This window comes from Eptatretus burgeri, chromosome 1, assembly GCF_056783735.1.
Source record: "Eptatretus burgeri isolate ZD-2024b chromosome 1, Ebu_testis_v1, whole genome shotgun sequence".
In the NCBI taxonomy this organism is placed as follows: domain Eukaryota; kingdom Metazoa; phylum Chordata; class Myxini; order Myxiniformes; family Myxinidae; genus Eptatretus; species Eptatretus burgeri.
In genome coordinates, this window is record NC_140961.1 from 114,454,110 (window position 1) to 114,474,393 (window position 20,284).

Below are 20,284 nucleotides of genomic sequence, written 5' to 3' on the forward strand. Positions count from 1 at the left end.
ACGTGAGTACAACGCTAAAGTACGCGATCATACATCGTAGTAAGTAGAGTACGTCAAGAAATTTTAAACGTTCAAAATTTTACGACGTACTCGGCGTATGACACACATTCCGCATGCGATGGGGATAAGTTTTACACACGATATGTGGACGCTTACACACGTCCACAAACGCTACTTATAAGCTACTCATAAGTCGAAACACGTCGCGGTAATGTCTTTTTTACATGAAACTTATTTCTAACTTGTGTTTGACGTGCTTTGAACCAATTCTTTACATAGTCCCAACACACATCGACGTATGTAGACGTATTCCAATGACGTCTTCCGGTCGACAAAAAAAAATAAATGAACGTGTTTCTAGGTTACAACTGCCATATAAAGACGTGTTCCCAGCAGTTTTGGGAATTGGTATATAAAAATGCTGCTCATAAAAGGGAACCCAACAGTGTTTTCGAGTTCCTTTTTGAGTCAATGTCCATGTCAGCAGTATCAGTATCAGTATCAGTATCAGTATCAGTATTAGTATTAGTATTAGTATTAGTATTAGTAGTAGTTTGTTCATGTTGGCAGTAGTAGGTGAGTGTGAGGGGGAGGGTGTGGGTTATGATGGATCCTCCTTGCGTCCGCGTGTCCACGGGTAGGTTCATAGGCTGCCACTCAACGATTTAAATGGCTGCATCTCCACTATTGAAAGTAGACGCTTGCGCTCAACAATTGGATTTTTTTTACACTCAACGACTTTTAAACGGTACCACTCAGCCATTTTCATTGTTTACAATGAACGATTTAAATTGCTGTCACTCGCCTTTGTTTTTTGACGCTGGCGCTCGGAAATTTTAATCGTTTCTATTGAACGTGCTAAATCGCTCAAACCCCACTATTGAAAGTAGACGCTTGCGCTCAACAATTGGATTTTTTTTCACTCAACAACTTTTAAACGGTACCACTCTGCTATTTTCATTGTTTACAATGAACGATTTAAATTGCTGTCACTCGCCTTTGTTTTTTGACGCTGAGGTTTTGAAAATTGAAGCGTTTCCTCTGAACGTGCTAAAACGCTCAAACTCGACTATTTTAAATAGACGCTGCCGATGGACAATTGGAATCATAGCCAAGCTAGACATCGAAGTGTGAACATCCTCGTCATGCCGAAGAAAAGTTTGAAGAATGCTGCAAATAAGTGTCCTGGCCGTGGCCGTGGACGCTGACGCAAGGACGATCCATTATACCGACATCTTTCAGCCTATGAGTAACTTAAAAGTAACGTCTGTCGATGTGTGGCAATGATCGCGTAACGTGCCAACAACACGTTAATCATAGGTTAGAAATAAGTTTCGGGTACGCTAAACATTACCTCGGCGTGTCTCAACTTATGATTAACTTACAAGTAGCATGTGTTGACGTCTGTCAACGATCGCAGACCGTGCATACAACTTGTGGCCAGCGTAGCGGAACGTGTGAGTCATACGCCGGCATACGTCGTGAAATTTCAAGCATGAAAAAATTTGAGGACAACCGAAAAGTACAACGTTTAAAGCCAGCGTACAACGACGTATGGCAGTGTTTTTCAGCGTGCTCTCAATGTTATCAAAACTTACCCGTAACGTATTCAACGTGTGCCAGCGTTTTAGAAAAAAAATTCAAAAATCGGCATACGTTGGCTAAAACGTCAAGATGTGACCGGGCCTTAAGCGATGTCTTAATTTATTTCATAAAAAAGAACGATTATAACATTCAAAATATTGTAGTAATCATAAATCAGCTGTAATTACAATGCCTAAACCTGGTGAAAAGATTTCTTTTGAAGATTATAATAAATCTATCATGCACCCATTTGTGATATACGCTGATTTTGAATGTATCCTAAAAAAGATAAATACTGCTTTTCCTAATCCAAAAGAATCACATACAAATAAATATCAAAAACATATTCCTTGTGGTTTCTGTTATTAGATCAAATCATCTGTTGGAGAAAAGTAGAATAAACTTGAACAATAGTGAAAAATAAGCTTCACAAGAGTTTGTAAAACGATTAGAAAAGGATTGTACAAGACTAACTAAATTAATAAAAGAAACAAATGAACTGATGAAATTAACCGAAGAAGAAAAATTCGAATTTAGAAAGAACAATACCTGTCATATTTGTGAGGAGGAAATTGAGGAGTCTAAAGTTAGGGATCATTGTCATCTTACTGGTAAATATAGAGGTCCCGCTCATTCCTGTTGTAATCTTAATTATAAATTTCCTTCTTTTATTCCAGTCTTTCTTCACAACAGCGCCAACTATGATACACATCTATTTATAAATGAACTTTCAAAAGCACCAGGGAATATTTCTGCCATAACAAACACAAGTCAAAAGTATATTTCATTCACAAAAATGATATTCACAAAACCTTTAACTCAAATTAGGTTTCTAGATTCTTACAAGTTTATGGGAACACCACTAGCCAACCTAGCATCAAATCTAAGCTCTACGGGCTCTTTTCCAAATCGTAATTAATTCTTTCCAAAAGAGGAAATTCTAACTAAAGAGGAAATTCAGATTAAAGAGAGAATTCAAAGTAAAGAGGAAATTCTAATTAATGAGGAAATTAATGAAGAAATTCTAACTGAAGATGAAATTCTAATTATAAAGAAAATTCAAACAGTGAATGAAATTCTAACTAAAGAGGAAATTCTGATTAAAGAAGAAATTCTGATTAAAGAGGGAATTCTAACGAGAGAGGAAATTCAAACAAGGAATAAAATCAAAGTAAAGAGAAAATTCTTACAAGTAAGGGAATTTATCCTTATGATTATATGGATTCATTGATGAGATTTAAAGAAACACGACTTCCTTCAAAAGAAAGTTTCTATAATAACCATTATGAAGAGGACATAAGTGATAAGGAATATAAACACACACAAAAAATTTGGAAAATATTTAAGATAAAGAACCTTGGAGAATATCATGATTTGTATCTAAAAACATGTTTTATTGTAAGCTGATGTGTTTGAAGCTTTTAAATCACTCTGTCATAATAAAAATTGTTATGGATTAGATCCTGCCCGCTATTTCACAGCTCCTGGTTTAGCTTGGAGTGCAATGTTGAAAATGACAAAACAATTTATAGATTTAATCAGTGATGTAGATATGCTTTTGATGATTGAGAAGTCTAAGAGAGGTGGAATATCACAAGTATGTTCAAAAAGATATGCTAAATCAAATAATAAATATCTTCCAAATTATGAGAGTGAAAAAGGTAGTAATTATTTGATGTATTTTGATGCTAATAATTTGTATGGATGGGCAATGTCTCAATCTCTGCCTTATGGTAAATTAGAGTCGGTTGAAGAAAAGGATTATGAAAAGGCTTTGATGAATATTGTTATTTCTTCTCAAGAGGAATTGAATGAGGAAGAAAAAGGTTATTATTTTGAAGTTGATTTGAGGTACCCGAGTGATCTTCATAATAAGCATAAAGACCTTCCTTTTGCATGTGAGAAAGAAACCCCAAAGAAAGAATGGTTAAGTTATTATCATAAAAGTTTTAATATGAAAGGTAAATCAACAGAAAAGTTATTAACAACATTCTATGATAAAGAGGGATATGTTTTACATCAAAGGAACTTGAGACAATATTTATCTGCTGGGTTGAGAGTCGCTAAAATTCATGGAGTTTTAAAATTTAAACAAAGTCTTTGGATGGAAAAGTATATTAAATTCAATACAGATAAATTAGCAAATACAAAAGTAAAATTTGAAGGCAACTTTTATAAATTAATGAATAATGCTGTATTTGGAAAGACTATGGAAAAATGTTATAAACAGACAAAACATTAGATTCGCAACATCTTCGAAAGAAGCTTCTGGATTGATAAATAAACCAAGTTTTGAGAGAGAAGAGGTTTTTTCAGAGAACTTTTCTGCTATTCATTTGAAAAAGGAAAGTATTGTCATGGACAAACCAATTTATATTGGAACAGCAGTTCTTGATTTATCAAAGATATTGATATATGATTATTTGTATCATGATTTAAAGAAAGAGTATGGTGAAAATATTTCATTGTTGTATATGGACACTGATAGTTTTATTCTAGATATAAAAACTGATGATGTTTTAAAGATATGAAGAAAAATATTGGAGTATATGATACAAGTAATTTTAGTAAGAAGAGCAAGTTATTTTCAAAAAAGAATGAAAAGGTTATTGGTAAGTTTAAGGATGAGTTGGGTGGAAAAGTAATGAGTGAGTTTATTGGATTGAGACCAAAGGCATATGCTTATAAGTATGGTGATCAGATTGATAAAAGGTTAAAGGGAAGAAAGAAATATGTAATAAAGAAATCAATAACTTTTAGAAATTATTATAATTGTTTGATGAATAAGAAAGAAGAATATAGGAAAATGAATACAATAAGAAGTAATAAACATAAGATATATTGTGAAGAAGTGAGTAAAAAGGCATTTGGAGCCTTTGATGATGAGATTTATTTTAGATAATGGAATAGATTGTGTTCCATATGGATATTGTATGATAGAGTGAATAGAATAGATTGTGTTCCATATGGACACAAGTTTTAATTATGGGAAGATGGGTTGGGGTTTTTAAGGGCTACCGCTGCGTTTTTCACAATATATAAATGGTCGAACTAAGTATTAATCAAACTAAAGAGTGGAGAAAAGATCAGTCTTGGTATATAAATGGAAAACATAAAGAATGTGAAAAATATCAAATAAGTCTTATTGAAAAAATAACTAAAACAAAGGTAAATAAAACAAATAAGTGAATCAATTTAAAAACCAATAAGTTAGAAGATGTAAAGAAAATAATAAATATCCTTGAATGGACTGAAAAATTTGATAGTTATCAATTGAATAATGGAAAAATAATTTACTACAATCTCAAAATGATATGCAACTCAGGGGGTGGTCAGATCAGATCAATGAGAGAAGTATATCATTTCATAATGACACAAAAGGGGTATCTTGAAAAATATAAAGATTCAAATGTTTTTTTTTTTTCAATATTTTAGATGGGGATTATTGTGCAAAGAAAATTAAACTATTGAAGGAATTTGAGAATGAACAAATCTTTATAGGTTCAATGAGTGAGCTCAACAATATGCATTGGTTATTTGAAAAAGAGTGTCCCTCGGCTTACATGTTTCAGATATTTCTTCAGAATCACCTTTAACAAATCACATAACTACTTTGCTACTTGAACAAATCTTTATCTTGTTGCATTGGTTATTTGAATAGAGTGCCTCTAGGTTAAAAGGGGAGACAAATAAATATACCTTGGGATAAAAAGGAGGTTTACTTTTTAGGGAAAAAAAAATATGAATCGCTGAAAATCCCCCATTCACTTACATGGGGAAAAGTGAGCCAGAATCAGTATATTCACCCTACTCCCATGTTATATACCTGGCAAAGGCTTGCCTGCATTTACGTATGCATGTTCGCACATGCATCAACCTTTGCACCCCTCTGGTCAGCTCACTCCAAATATGATTCATACATGCTACACTCTGGGGAAGCTGTTTTAAATTCAAAACTAAACCATCAGTCCTCAACAGTCCCCTTAATAGAGGGGTGAGGGATGAGGGGGAGGTGTGGGAGAGAGAGGAGGGGGTAGGGAGGGGAAAGGGTAACAGGGAGAGGGGTGGGAAGATAATAATAAATTTTATTGTTTGAAAATTACCCTGTGCATTTACAAGCACCTTCCTATTGGTGTTTAAAAGCACCCAAACCAGATATGGTGTCTCCCTCTGGGAAGGCAAGTCTGCCTGAATGTTGGGAATGATGGTATCAACTGGTCAATTGTGGATGTCCATTAAATAAATGACCAAGCCTGCCATGTTCACATGAGGTAATCCTGCAAGGTTCAAAGACAACTCTCCGACAGGGATGATAGGAGAGGTTGTGTAGAACGCACCATCCACAGGCATTGCACCGCCACATATCATTGGGAGGTTTTGCAGTACAGGCTGCAAGATATCAACTTTTTGGGTGAGTTCATCAGAAAGTTCTCCAATTTTTTGTTGTGCAGATGCACACCCTTTTAGGCACTTCTCCAAGTATTTTCAACTTATTTTAGAAGCTTTATGAGCCATTGTAGGTTACAATCCTTGTCTGTCATGCACAATGTACATTCCCTGCTCTGATGACCAATGTTGATAGGGGTTTCTGCGCATGCGCACTGAGAATTCTGTGGTAGATTAAATCATTTTGAAGTCATGTATCACTGAAGCATCAAAATAAGGCAAATGCCTAAATGATTTCAGTTACCAAAGAAAATATGTGCTATTTTCCATTGGAGACCAGCAATTTAGTGTTCTGACCATGATAAATGATCAAAAATAATTATGTCTAAATACTTATCACAGTGAACAGTCTCAACATCACAATTGTTGATGACGACTAGGGATAAATGACGTTTGGATTTCCTGGAGTCAAAAATCATCTGAGGTTTAGTAACTGAGGTTTAGCCTTTTAATTGTTCAACTTTAGAAAATTATTACTGCACCATGTAACAAAATTATAAATAGTACTTTAATAATGCAGTTCACTCACTTTAAGAAAATGGAATGACATTATCCTGTAAGGAATTACTATATACAGTATTTATAGGTCAGGTTGGTCAGGTATGGAAGCATGTGCTGGAGCAGTGCATCAGAGCGTCCGCTTTCCGTCAGTACTCCAGGGACTTCCGTTTGGTCATCCCCCAGGCAGATGCCTGTCCCATCCACCTCTCCTTGAGATACTGATCAACCTGTTGCTACCACGAGGCATGTGGTCAGCCCGTTGGCCTCAAAATTTTAGATTAAATTTTGTTCAACAAAACGATTCCATGATTTCTTTTTTATCTGCAATTGTTTATTTGTTCTATGCTTTAATTTCAGACGACATTGAAGCATTAAACTGCTGAAATTTCAGTAAAAACTGGAAAAATGGGAGCGTTATAAAACTTTTGACTGGTGGAGTATGTATATATATATATATATATATATATATATATATATATATATATATATATATATATATATATATATATATATATATATATATATATGTCAGAGTTAAGATATACACGTGTTAAGATATGCAGAAGAAAAATTGGGTTGGGGGATTTTAATGTGCCAATGCCACCTTTTACTGGTATATAAATGATCAAATCAAGTAATACCCAAACTAAAGAGTGGAGAAAATCACAGCCTTGGTATTTAAATGGAAAACATAATGAATGTGAGGAATATCAAATTAGCCTTATTGAAGAAATAACCAAAAAAAGTTAACAAAACAAATTAGCGAATAAATATTTTGAGGATGTAAAGTAAACAAATAAGTTTAAGGATGTAAAGAAAATAAACATCCTTGAATGGACAGAAAAATTTGATGGTTGTCAGGAAATCAATGGAGAAATAATCTCCTACAATCTCAGAATGATATGTAGCTCAGGAGGTACTTGGACAAGAGCATTAAGAGAGGTTTGTCATTTTATCTCTGCTCAACAAAGATACCTAAACTGAGAACCAAGTTCAGCTATATTGTGTGTTAATATATTTGACAGTGATGAGTGTTCGAAGAAAATGAAATTATTCCCTAAAATAGAACATGAACAAATATTTGTTGGTTCACTGTGAGTATCGTGAAAATATGATGATTTTGATGAAAAATGAGGATGATTAGAAATGGTGAAAAGTGGGATTTTGGTGAAAATATGGTGAAAAGTGGAGGAAGATTTTGCGAAATTTTGGGGAAAAAAAAAAGTGTTGAAAGTGGGGTCTAAAGGAAGTAAAACAAGGGAAATTGGGAGGATTTTGTTGTCAGTCAATAAGTTTTCATAATTTTTCCACTCACTTACCTGTAAATTTTTGGGGTGGCCCAGAAGCCCCAAAGTCCTGCTACTCATGTCACAAGTAAGAATCTCTGAGACGAGTTTATGTGGAACCCAAATGATTATCCCTTGTTGGTTATAATCCCTGTAGTTTTACTCAAAAAAAAGAGAATGAGGCTCAGCTCGGAGCCAACATATTTGTCTTTATTTTATAAATTTTCGTTTTGAATGCCAAGGTTGTGATATTCAAGCAGAAGGGAATTTTCAATACCCCAACCAGCCTATGTCATGCTGAATTTTTGTGTGTGCTTGATGAAATATACACTTAAGCAGAGGTCGCTGGGATGTATTTGTGTAAACATCGAATTGCTATTACGCTCAGTCATCATGGAAGAGTGGTGTGGCTAAGTGAATACAATTAATGCTCTTGGAAAATTTTTGCATGGTATGCTCCAAGAAGTAGCACTTTTCTCCAGATTGAATTTTTTTTGTCATTTTTCTCAAATCAGATTAGTGACAGCATTAAATCGAGGAAATGGATACATAATGTTAGTGGGATGCTATAATCATGATAGTGCACCTGAAAATATGTGGCTACTGTCGAATCAACTTACTTGGTCAAAATAATTTCTGCTTGCAGATCAAAAATGTAAGATTCAGCCAGGTGTCAGTTGACAGGGTTTGAAAATTATGTTTGTGGTTTTGTTACTTGTGCTGTCACACTTTATAGAATGTAAATAGTTTGATATTCATATGACTATCGATTTCCTTTCAAAGAAAAAAGCATGTTGCACACCCTAAACTGTGTCCCCTTGATGCCATTTTCCCATTAAATTGGGGTCAAATTATGGCTCATAGTGTGTGTGCTCCAAACTCAAGTCTTTTATGAACCAGCTGGCCAGACCTGACATGTCTTTCGCCATCAGAAATTTTAACTTGGCCAACTAACTTACCTACTCTTCACGAAATTCACTGTAGAATATTTAGCATCCACCAACTAATGTTAGCCTCTGGGTCTCCAACTTAACGTCCATCTAAGGGATGGCACATATTTGTTGAAACGCCCTGGACATGAAGCACCAATATGCCACTTTATCATCGAGCCAAGATTTAAACTAAGAATATAAAGCTCAAAAGAAAGTGTGCTTCCTCTGTGCAATGCTCCCATTAATAAATTAGACTCACCTGATATTGTAAAAAAAGCTGTGTAATGCAGTGATTAATATATTATTCCTTTTGTAAAACTTTTGTTTTTATTTTCGAAACCATTCAGAACGAGAGATTATAGAGCACGATATCCCATGCAGAGTTACTTCATTTTTAACAAAATAATTTTTTTCATGATAGTTAAAACAAAATCCATAGGTTTAGTGATATGTAAGTATTCCAGGAGGAGTCCCAAACACCACGATTACACACCACCCCATTGAACCTCTGTTTTTTAGCCCCTGTTGGACTTTGTCTGAAACGGGATCTTATGGATTTGGTCTCAATTTTCAAGTCCGTGCATGCATGCGTGCATCCACAATCATATGTCGGACACGTATGAACTGATTTTCTTCATACTTGGCACAAAGACAACATATGATCGTATGTATATATATATTTGCACGTCATTTTTTTCTGACATCAGATCCAAAATGGTCCACTGGCGGCCATTTAAGTTGTAAAACAAACAACCAGTGACAAACATGTCCTCAATCATTTCTCTGACATGCATTTACCGGTCTTATTCAAACTTGGCACACAGATAAGGAATGAGGCTTACATAAGCACGTCATTCGTTTTTTTTGAGATCATGTCCAAAATGGCTGAGTGGTGGACATTTTGTTACTCAAATGTGTCCCCAATCATTTCTCAGACATTCATGGTCAGATTTTGTTCAAACTTGACACAAGCATAGTACATACTGGCATACACGTGCCCCTCTCCTTATTTTGGGATCTCATCAAAGATGGCTGACTGGTAGATTGGCGGCCATTTCAGTTGTGCATAAATATGGGCTAGCCCTTTAACTCCACATTGCAAAATTACTAAAACAATGGGGGATACGACATTTTATGTCTTTTTTACTTGCTTTAAATTGAATTACTGCAAAACCGGAGGTTCTTGGAAGTGTTTTGACAGGCGATTTGTGTTCTGCAGTCTTCAAACATATAATTCAATTTCAATAAAATAAAGATTGTAAAAGTCATAACTAAATTAATTCCGGTTTTACTACCATTTTCCCTCAGTGTCGATTACATCACCTTATCTAACATGATACATTCTTATTTGTGCCTGTTGTTTGGGTCCCTTATGATGTCCTTAAAAACAGTAAGTTTCCTGTTTGGAATTATTTTTAATTTTCTTTGACTGCCAGTTAGACAACCAGAGCAAATATATGAGCTCATTCCTCTCTGCACATGTGTGATCTGGACGAATTCTGAGCCAAGTTACAGTGAAATGCAAGACTTGTCTTCCCATTCACGTTCAAAATATAACATTCAATTTGAATCCGTTGTTCCTTGATCATAAACTGATGATCATAAACTGATAAGACAGACAGGACGTACATGAACCAATTGCTTAACCCCGTTTTTTGCTTCACATGCGTGGGGTAATTACCTTTTGGAGTCTTCTGATTGACATTGCACATTGATCCGAACACTTTTGCTCTGTCACTGTAGTATTTCAAAATCTCTGTCACTTGTCGTGAAATATAATCCTGCAAGCCAGGCACTATGCCCTGTTCCAATTCTAAACCAATGATTCCATCAAATATACGTGCATAACGTGGACTTTTCATTATTGGTGAGGTCATCCAAGCAACGCCTGCCAGCAAATGTTTTTCAGTAATGTTGTATGACAAAAAGAGTTCACCAATGCTCATTGCATCTTTGTTATGAACGATTATAAGAATAACTTGTGCAGTTGAATCAGAAATTACTTGGCCTGTGGATGAGTAGCATAAACAGAATAAACAATTTTATGACCATTTGTTTACATTGATGCACCTATTTACTGTATCTTCTTCTTCTTCTTTTGGCGAGCTCCCGTTAGGGGTCGCCACAGCGGATCAACCGTCTCCATTTCGCTCTATCCTCCACATCTTCCATTGACACTCCAACGACCCACATGTCTGCCTTCACCGTATCCATGAACCTCTTCTTTGGCCTTCCTCTTCTCCTCCTACCTGGCGGCTCCATCTTCAACATCCTTCTCCCGGTATACTCCGCTTCCCTCCTGTGCACATGTCAAACATCTCAATCTTGCCTCTCTCACTTTGTCTCCAAACCGTCCTACCTGCACTGTCCCTCTAATATACTCATTTCTTATCCTATCCATCCTCGTCACTCCCAACGAGAATCGCAGCATCTTTAACTCTGCCACCTCCAGCTCTGCTTCCTGTCTTTTTGTTAGTGCCACCGCCTCCAAACCATACGACATAGCTGGTCTCACTACCGTCTTATATACTTTCCCCTTCACTCTTGCAGCTACCTTTCTGTCACAAATCACTCCTGCAACTCTTCTCCAACCACTCCATCCTGCCTGCACCCTCTTTTTCACTTCTCTCCCACTCTCTCCGTTACTTTGGACAGTTGATCCCAAGTATTTAAACCCATCCACCTTCCCCACCTCAACTCCTTGCAACCGCACCATACCAGCATGCTCACTCTCATTTACGCACATGTACTCCGTCTTACTCCGACTGACTATCATTCCCCTTCTCTCCAGTGTGTACCTCCACCTCTTGAGGCTCGCGTCAGCCTGCTCCCTACTCTCCCTACAGATGATGATGTCATCCTCGAACATCATAGTCCATGGGGACTCCAGTCTGATCTCGTCCGTCAACCTGTCCATCACCATTGCAAACAGGAAAGGGCTCAGAGTCGATCGTTGGTGCAATCCCACTTTTACCTTAAACCGGTCCGTCATTCCTACCGCACACCTCACCGCTGTCACACTGTCCTCATACATATCCTACACGATCCTCACATACTTCTCCACCACTCCCGACTTCCTCGTACAATGCCACAACTCCTCTCTTGGCACCCTATCATAAGCTTTCTCTAAATCCACAAACACACAATGTAACTCCTTCTGGCCTTCCCTATACTTCTCCATCAACATTCTCAAAGCTAACATCGCATCAGTGGTGCTCTTTCCTGGCATAAACCCATATTGCTGCTCACAGATCGTCACCTCTCCTCTCAACCGAGCTTCCACTACTCTTTCCCACAACTTCATGGTGTGGCTTAACAACTTTATCCCTCTGTAATTTCCACAGCTCTGCACGTCACCCTTATTCTTGAAAATCGGAACCAGTACACTTAATCTCCACTCCTCCGGCATCCTCTCACTTTCCAAGACTTTATTAAACAATATGGTTAACAACCCCACTGCCATCTCTCCGAAGCACTTCCATGCCTCCACTGGTATATCATCTGGGCCAACCGCCTTTCCACTTTTCATCTTCTTCATAGCAGTCCTCACTTCATCCTTACTGATCCACCCCACTTCCAGATTCACTATCTCCACCTCTTCCAACCTTCTCTCTCTCTCTCATTTTCTTCATTCATCAGCTCCTCAAAGTACTCCATCCACCTTCTCAACACACTCTCCTCACTCGTCAGCACATTCCCATTTGCGTCCTTTATCACCCGAACCTGCAGCACATCCTTCCCAGCTCGGTCCCTCTGTCTTGCCAATCGGTACAAATCCTTTTCCCCTTCTTTTGTATCCAACTTCTCATACAGCTCGTCAGATGCCTTTTCCTTGGCCTGTACCACCTCTCTTTTTGCATTTTGCCACCACTCCTTGTACTCCTGCCTACTTTCTTCATCTCTCTGACTATCCCACTTCCTTTTCGCCAACCCCTTCTTCCTTATACTTTCCTGTACTTCCTCGTTCCACCACCAAGTCTCCTTATCTTCCTTCCTCTGTCCAGATGTCACACCAAGTACCTACCTCGCTATCTCCCTCACCACTTCTGCTGTAGTTGCACAATCATCCCACCCATCTTTACCACCATCCAATGCCTGTCTCACCTCCTCCCTAAATTTCATGCAACAGTCTTCCTCCTTCAGCTTCCACCATCTGGTCCTTGGTTCAGCCCCCACTCTCTTCCTCAACCTCACCTCTAAAGTCATCCTACAGACCACCAATCGATGCTGTCGAGCTACACTGTCCCCTGCCACCAGCTTACAGTCACTAATCCCTTTCAGGTTGCATCTTCTCCTTAAGATGTAATCCACCTGTGTGCACTTTCCTCCACTCTTGTATGTCACCCTGTGTTCCTCCTTCTTCTTGAAATACGTATTTACCACTGCCATTTCCATTCTTTTTGCAAACTCGACCACCATTTGCCCTTCCACATTTCTCTTGTTGAGACCGTACCTACCCATCACCTGCTCATCCTCTTTATTCCTTCCCCAACATGCCCATTGAAATCTGCTCCAATCACCACTCTTTCATCCTTGGATACACTCTCCACCACTTCATCTAACACTCCAGAAATCGTCTGTGTACTGCATCTCACACCCCATATGTGAGGCATATGCACTAATGACATTCATCATCACCCCTTCAATTTCCAACTTCACACTCATCACTCGGTCAGACACTCTCCTCACCTCAAATACCCTCTTGACATGATCTTCCTTCAGGATTACCCCGACACCATTTCTCCTCCCATCCACACCATGGTAGAACAGTTTGAAACCACCTCCAATGCTCCTAGCCTTACTCCCCATCCACTTGGTCTCTTGTACACACAGTTTGTCCACCTTTCTTCTCTCCATCATATCAGCCAACTCTCGCCCTTTGCCAGTCATCGTCCCAACATTCAGAGTTCCAACTCTCACCTGTACACTTCTACCCTTCCCCCTCTCCCACTGCCTCCGGACTCGCCTTCCCCGTCTCCTTCTCCTCCTTCGCCCAGCAGTATCACAATTTCCACTGGTACCCTGCTGACCACCGGTACCGGTGGCCGTCGTTGGTAACCCGGGCCTCGACCGATCCGGTATGGAAATTCGTTTTGTTGTCCGCATAATGATTTGGCATAGGTTTTTACGCCGGATGCCCTTCCTGACGCAACCCTGGTCGCCTCTTACGACACACAGGGATATGGTACACCTATTCTAACCGGGGCATACACCGGGCCCAGTACAACTGGTAGTCATTTCGCTGACCTTGGAAGGATGGCAGGCTGAGTCAACCCCCTGGTGTTTTCGACTTGGTTTATATCTACATATATATATATATATATATATATATATATATATATATATATATATATATATATATATATATATACATTTATACATATATATATATATATATATATATATACATTTATACAATATACATACATATATTAATTCAGTATCCCAACAGGGCTTGAATTCAGGACCTTTTGGGTCCCAAGCCACTGCTCTAACCACTGGGCCAACACCAGGCTATCCTATTTACTGTATATACATTGTAATTGTCGTAATTTCTGGCTACTATTGAATTCCAACATGGCATTCTGTGAGCAATGACTGAAGGAAGCAAGCAAGTCTGTGAGGACTGCAAATGTATGCCGAAGGCCTTGTCAGGAAGATGGCATGATGGTAAGCCTTTCCGGGAGAAAAGGTGAAAGCCTTGGGTGAACACAAACAGTGTGAGAGAGAAAGAGAGAAAAAGAGAGAGAGAGAGAGAGAGAAAAAGAGAGAGAGAGAGAGAGAAAAAGAGAGAGAGAGAGAGAGAGAGAGAGAGAGAGAAAAGAGAGAGAGAGAGAGAGAGAAAAGAGAGAGAGAGAGAGAGAAAAAAGAGAGAGAGAGAGAGAAAAAGAGAGAGAGAGAGAGAAAAGAGAGAGAGAGAGAGAGAGAGAGAGAGAGAGAGAGAGAGAGAGAGAGAGAGAGAGAGAGAGAGAGAGAGAGAGAGAGAGAGAGAGAGAGAGAGAGAGAGAGAGAGAGAGAGAGAGAGAGAGAGAGAGTAAATACTCCACTATAAAAGTAACACAAGTGCACAGAAAATAGGTGTAGAAATGCTAAACACGAGGGAGCTCACGGTAGGAGAAATGAAATAAAGCCATGAACGCTGACCTCTATGGGAATTTATAAGCATTGTGATATATCCAGAGATTCGTAGATGTGATAATCAGGCATTCAATGACAAGAATGAGGAAAGTGAAAAAAACAACTTCATCATCAAGACCCCGTCGTGGCCTGTTCAAAGTCAAGGCATTGTTGAGCGGACCAAAAAATGGCGAATTAAGACCCAAGCAAGGGACAGCAAGGTGACCAAGGATGGGTCTTGATAAAGGATAATTAAATAAGGCCATTCATTATCTTCAAAAGGGGTGTTTACATTAACGCTAACACCCAGTTTTTACTCATGCACTTTCTTGGAGTTCACTTCGTATGCATGTAAAGTTTCAAGCTGCTGGGTTTCATAGTTTTAGAGTTATGGAGGAGACACACACACTGACTGACACACTGACATTTATTATTACAAGAAAAAAAAAACATGAAAAAAATGTAAAAACATAGAGGGATGAAATCTCAAAACACCAACTAAAGTGGGAATGACACCACATTCCGATGCCACAATACAACACCACACTCCTCTTCTGGTTGGGCATCATGATGTCTTTTGAAATTTTACTTTTGTTGTAGGATTGTGATGGAACAACGTCAAAATATATTGTGCTGCTTAACCAGAAGAGGATTGTGGTATCATTCTAATTATTCTTCTTCATTATTATTCTTTTTCTTCATCCATCACAATCCCACAACAAAAGTAAAATGTCAAAAGATGACGTGATGGTATTCCATTATTGTGGTGTCTCATTAAGGCATCGTAAAATGGCGTCATTCCTACCTTGTTTGGTTGTTTTTTTGAAATTTTCATCCATTTTTTATATTTTTATAAATGTCTTCTTTTTTCCTTGTTTCTGCAATTTTTAAAGTAATAAATGCTTCATGTTATATATATATATATATATATATATATATATATATATATATATATATATATATATATATATATATATATATATATATATATATATATCTTCTTCTTTCGGCTGCTCCCGTTAGGGGTCGCCACAGCGGATCATCCGTATTATCCGCATCGTGATTTGGCACATGTTTTACGCCGGATGCCCTTCCTGACGCAACCCTGGTCGCCTCTTACGACACAGGGATATGGTACAGCTATTTTAACCAGGGTATACACTGGCCCAGTACACTGGTACTCATTTCGCCGACCTCGGAAGGATGACAGGCTGAGTCAACCCCCTGCTGTATTAATTCAGTGGCCCAACGGGGCTTGAACTCAGGACCTTTTGGATCCCAAGCCGCTGCCCTAACCACTGCGCCAACACCAGGCTATATATATATATATATATATATATATATATATATATATATATATATATATATACATATATATATATATATATATATATATATATATATATATATATATATATATATATATATATATATATATATATATATATATATATATATATATATATATATATATGTATATTGGTATGGATTAAATCCATCCATGTTATTAAATTAGGCTTATGGTACATTCTACCCTTCTCCCCCCAACCCTTCCCCTCAATCCTGGCTTTTGGTTTAGTCCACAATGTGGATTGCCACATCTGCAAAACGATGTGATTATCGTTTTTAAAAAAGAATAAAATGCTGAATGTTTTAGATATTTTGTTATTTTGGTATGGATTAAATCCATCTCTTGGTGTAGTAGATAGTAGAAAAATCGTGCAAATTATGATACAAGCATCAAATTTTGCATTTCTGTTCTGCAGGGCTTTCTGATCAAATCTGCCCGATTGGCCATTTGAAAATCCAAATTTTGAAAAATTTGAAGAAAAAAAAAAACCAAAAGAATTTGAAGTCACAGCTGGCTGAAATTCTTGAAGTGCAAGCAAGTGAACATCCCAGACTGAGAACCAAGGGGAGATGCTGTCATCATTGATGGCTCAGCACTTATCAATGCCCTACCTCCATGCACTTCAAAGATATTTGATGACTATGCTAAAGAAGACATCATCCCAAAGGTGGAATCCTATGGTACCACGTACAAGAAGGTGGACGTCGTGTTCGATGTGTACAAGAAGTCAAGTCTGAAGTCCGAGGCAAGGTCGAAAAGGGGGCAAGGAATCAGAAGAACAGTGACAGGAACCAGTAAGACCCCAAGTAACTGGAGAAGCTTTCTTCGAGATGACAGCAACAAGACTGAGCTGTTTCACTTCCTTGCGGAAAAGATGTGTGAAGCACACACGACAAGCACAGTCATTGTCACAACAGGAGAAGATGCCATTAGCAGCACAAGGAAGTCACTGGATGCTGTGTCTCCATGTTGTCATGAAGATTCTGACACTCGAATATTTGTACATGCCAGGGATGCAACGACGGATGGTAGCAAGTCCATTATCATTAAGGCGAATGACACGGACGTACGAGTCATAGCAATATCTGTACTGACATCTTTACAGGAACTAGGTCTTGAGAACATGTGGATTGCCTTTGGCCAAGGAGCCAAGGCGCGATGGATTCCAGTCCATGAGGTAGTTTCTTCAATGGCGCCTGAGAAAGCTAGAGGGATCCCATACTTCCATGCGTTCACTGGATGTGACGTCGTGTCTGCCTTCCGCGGTAAAGGGAAGAAAACTGCATGGCAGACTTGGAACGTCTTTGATGATGTTTCTGCAACATTCACCAATCTCAGCCAGCATCCAACAGTGATTCGTGATCTTGACTTTTTTGAAGTTTTTTTTTTTTCTTTCAAATTTTTCAAAATTTGAATTTTCAAATGGCCAATCAGGCAGATTTGATTAGAATCTCATGGAGAACAAATATGCCAAATCTGATGCTTGTATCATCATTTGCACGATTCCTCTCAAAAATTGCTGTTATCTGCCCCACGATCTGTTATTAAATTGTTTTAATACCTGTATCAGAGGAAGAAATATAAATTGGCATTTTAGCGATATCTCAATGTGGTGATTTAGTGGTGTGTTCTGGTGTCTTTTTAAGTCTGGTAGTTCAGAAAACTCTCGAGAATAAAAGGTATGGCTTTTAAATGCTTATGACTTCACTCTACAGTCATTTTTCAGCCGATCATTGAATGGACATTTGAATGGGCAGCCATCTTTTTCCTGCATCATCCCTCCATATGGAGTATGACCATACTCCATGATAGATTTATCTGATTTTCTTGAAAAACAACTTTATGTATTGCTTATGACTGTACCCTGTGCGGAATGGTACATCACACTTGTAAAAGGCCTGAATCATTTTCATCAGACCTGGATAAGACAAGACACTGGTCAACTACTTTGAAGAGGATGTTCAATATTAAAAAGTCATTCGCCTTACACCGTTTCATCACAAGGATCAGTATTCAAACTATCCAAACAATTTTTCTGAACAGTCACTGGAAGAGTTGCAGTGCTGCTAACTCCTTGGCCTAACTATCTGCCATATATTTTTGATGGAGAATCATATGTCCAACCTGGCATCAAAGGCTTGTCACCATGTCAGGATTCTCTCTAATTCTAGAGCTAAGCAATTGCTGAGTCCCACTGAGCTCATCAAGGTGCATAAGGCTTTCATAAAAGCTCCATGTTGTTTGGCTCTCCACTTCAGGTGTACTACATGGGTGGGACTCTGTAAAGCTGGTGCTCCTGCTTCCCACATTGCTCCTCTTGACATGGTTGAAAACAAGACCTTCCGCATCATTGGCAACTCAAGACTGGAGTTGGATTCTCAGGGACTATCACTCTCCAAGCTAGTTGGTGGACTCAATTTTATACAAGCTTACATCTCACCTTGCTCCTCCCCTCCCCCATCTCTGCCATCTCCTATCCTATCCTATCCAAGCCAGGTTGCAAGTGTCCCTCAAGAACCCCTCACCTACATACCCTACCAAAATCGATGCTGGTTGCCTTCCACCTGCAGTAATTTGTCTCCCAATTGTTGATTGTGGAATTGTGTCTCTGTCTTCATTGGAATTGTCTTCCTTCTCAATTCATCGTTCAAATTGGTTTCCCAGTATGCACCTCATGCACATCAATGATCTCTTCAACATTTGCTGATTCTTTCACATTATTTTTTCTCTCTGCTCCATTGTTTCTTATTTTAGTGTTATTTACTGGCCAAAATCAAAAGAATGTTTATTGAGGTATGTTTACCTCCATGGGAAGGAGAATCGACATCTTTGGCTAGAAAGTTCAAACCTTCTGAAATGTCAGCTTCTCCTTGCTTCCCATGGCGGTGAGCATACTTCAATCAATGTCCTGTTGCTTTTATCCACTGTTCAACCTGCGTGTTGATACAGGTCAACACAAGACTTCACCTACAACATTACTTCTTTAATCTACATGTAAGTCTGCTACCATGAATTGTCATTTAGTTCCTTCATGAGACAAGACCCTTGTATGGAATAAAATAGCTTTTGGTCTAAAAAAAACGCCTGGCCAATGAATAAATGGTTTTCAACGATACAATTTGTCTGAGTGTAGTAACACAAAATGGTGTGTCATCATCATTTATTTTCGTAATGGAATAGGTTTAGGGATGTATACATTCTTTCACCTTTCCTGATTTCTTACCAACATGTTCCTTCAGCATTGCTTTCTCATTTTGTATGAAGGATTCTCGGAAAGCAATACAGACCCCTTCTTTTTCTACCTCGTTTATGAATTGTGCAATCACGTTTCTACCATATTCATCATCCACACCAAGGGTGCCAAGATATGTCCACCCAAAGTGTTTTACCAAGCTGGAAAGAGCATTTGCTTGGTTACTGTCACTCGGATAAGTGCGCATGAAGTTTGGAAATTCCTTCTTGTTCGAAAAGCACTTGCAGGAAGAGCCATAAGCCACCTTAAACAGAAACGGTAAATCCAAGATTAAGGAAGTGTTTCCAAAAATAAATTTTGCCATTCAATCTTCCCAATGCCTTTAAAAATTCAAATTGTATTTTAAAAGCAAAAATGTACCTGTGGGATGGAAAAAATGTTGAAAAAAGGACTCATAAACTTTGCAACTTCTGAAGCAAATGGTCCAATTATTATATTGGGTGAACATGGATTCTTTGAAGCTTCACATGACATGAGATTTTTTTCCAAAAACTTAAAGCTATTCTCTAAAACCTTTGCTGTTGCAAAGCAGGTGTCAAATACGTCATAACCTAGTGTGATATTGTTAAAGAGTGTGACATCTTTAGAGAACATTGTACTTTACGGTAATTCTACATATCGACGGTTCCCTGTGCCAGTGCGCATGCGCAGCCTGACCCGGAGCCAGGGATGTTGTGGGTGTTTCAACCTGTTCAATACTTGTTTGATTATTGTCGTTCCACGCTAATAAAGTGGTCGAACAAATTGAACTCTGTTCTTATTTATAATCAAACAACTTGATGCAGTCGAGTAAAGATCGTCGGTGCTGAGGAGG

The 20,284-nt window shown here is 38.3% G+C and overlaps 1 protein-coding gene across 1 annotated transcript in view; it reads right to left on the reverse strand.

The window, feature by feature from the left end:
• Positions 1-20,064, reverse strand: part of LOC147035219 (extracellular calcium-sensing receptor-like) — an 83,896-nt gene extending 63,832 nt beyond the window's left edge. The window contains exons 1-3 of the mRNA XM_085864343.1: positions 19,831-20,064; positions 19,441-19,714; positions 10,431-10,757 (exon numbers count right to left, since the gene is read on the reverse strand). Of these exons, the coding sequence (XP_085720469.1) occupies positions 10,431-10,757; positions 19,441-19,714; positions 19,831-20,064 (835 nt within the window). The remainder of the gene's footprint in view (positions 1-10,430; positions 10,758-19,440; positions 19,715-19,830) is intronic.
• Positions 20,065-20,284: the final 220 nt, after the last annotated feature.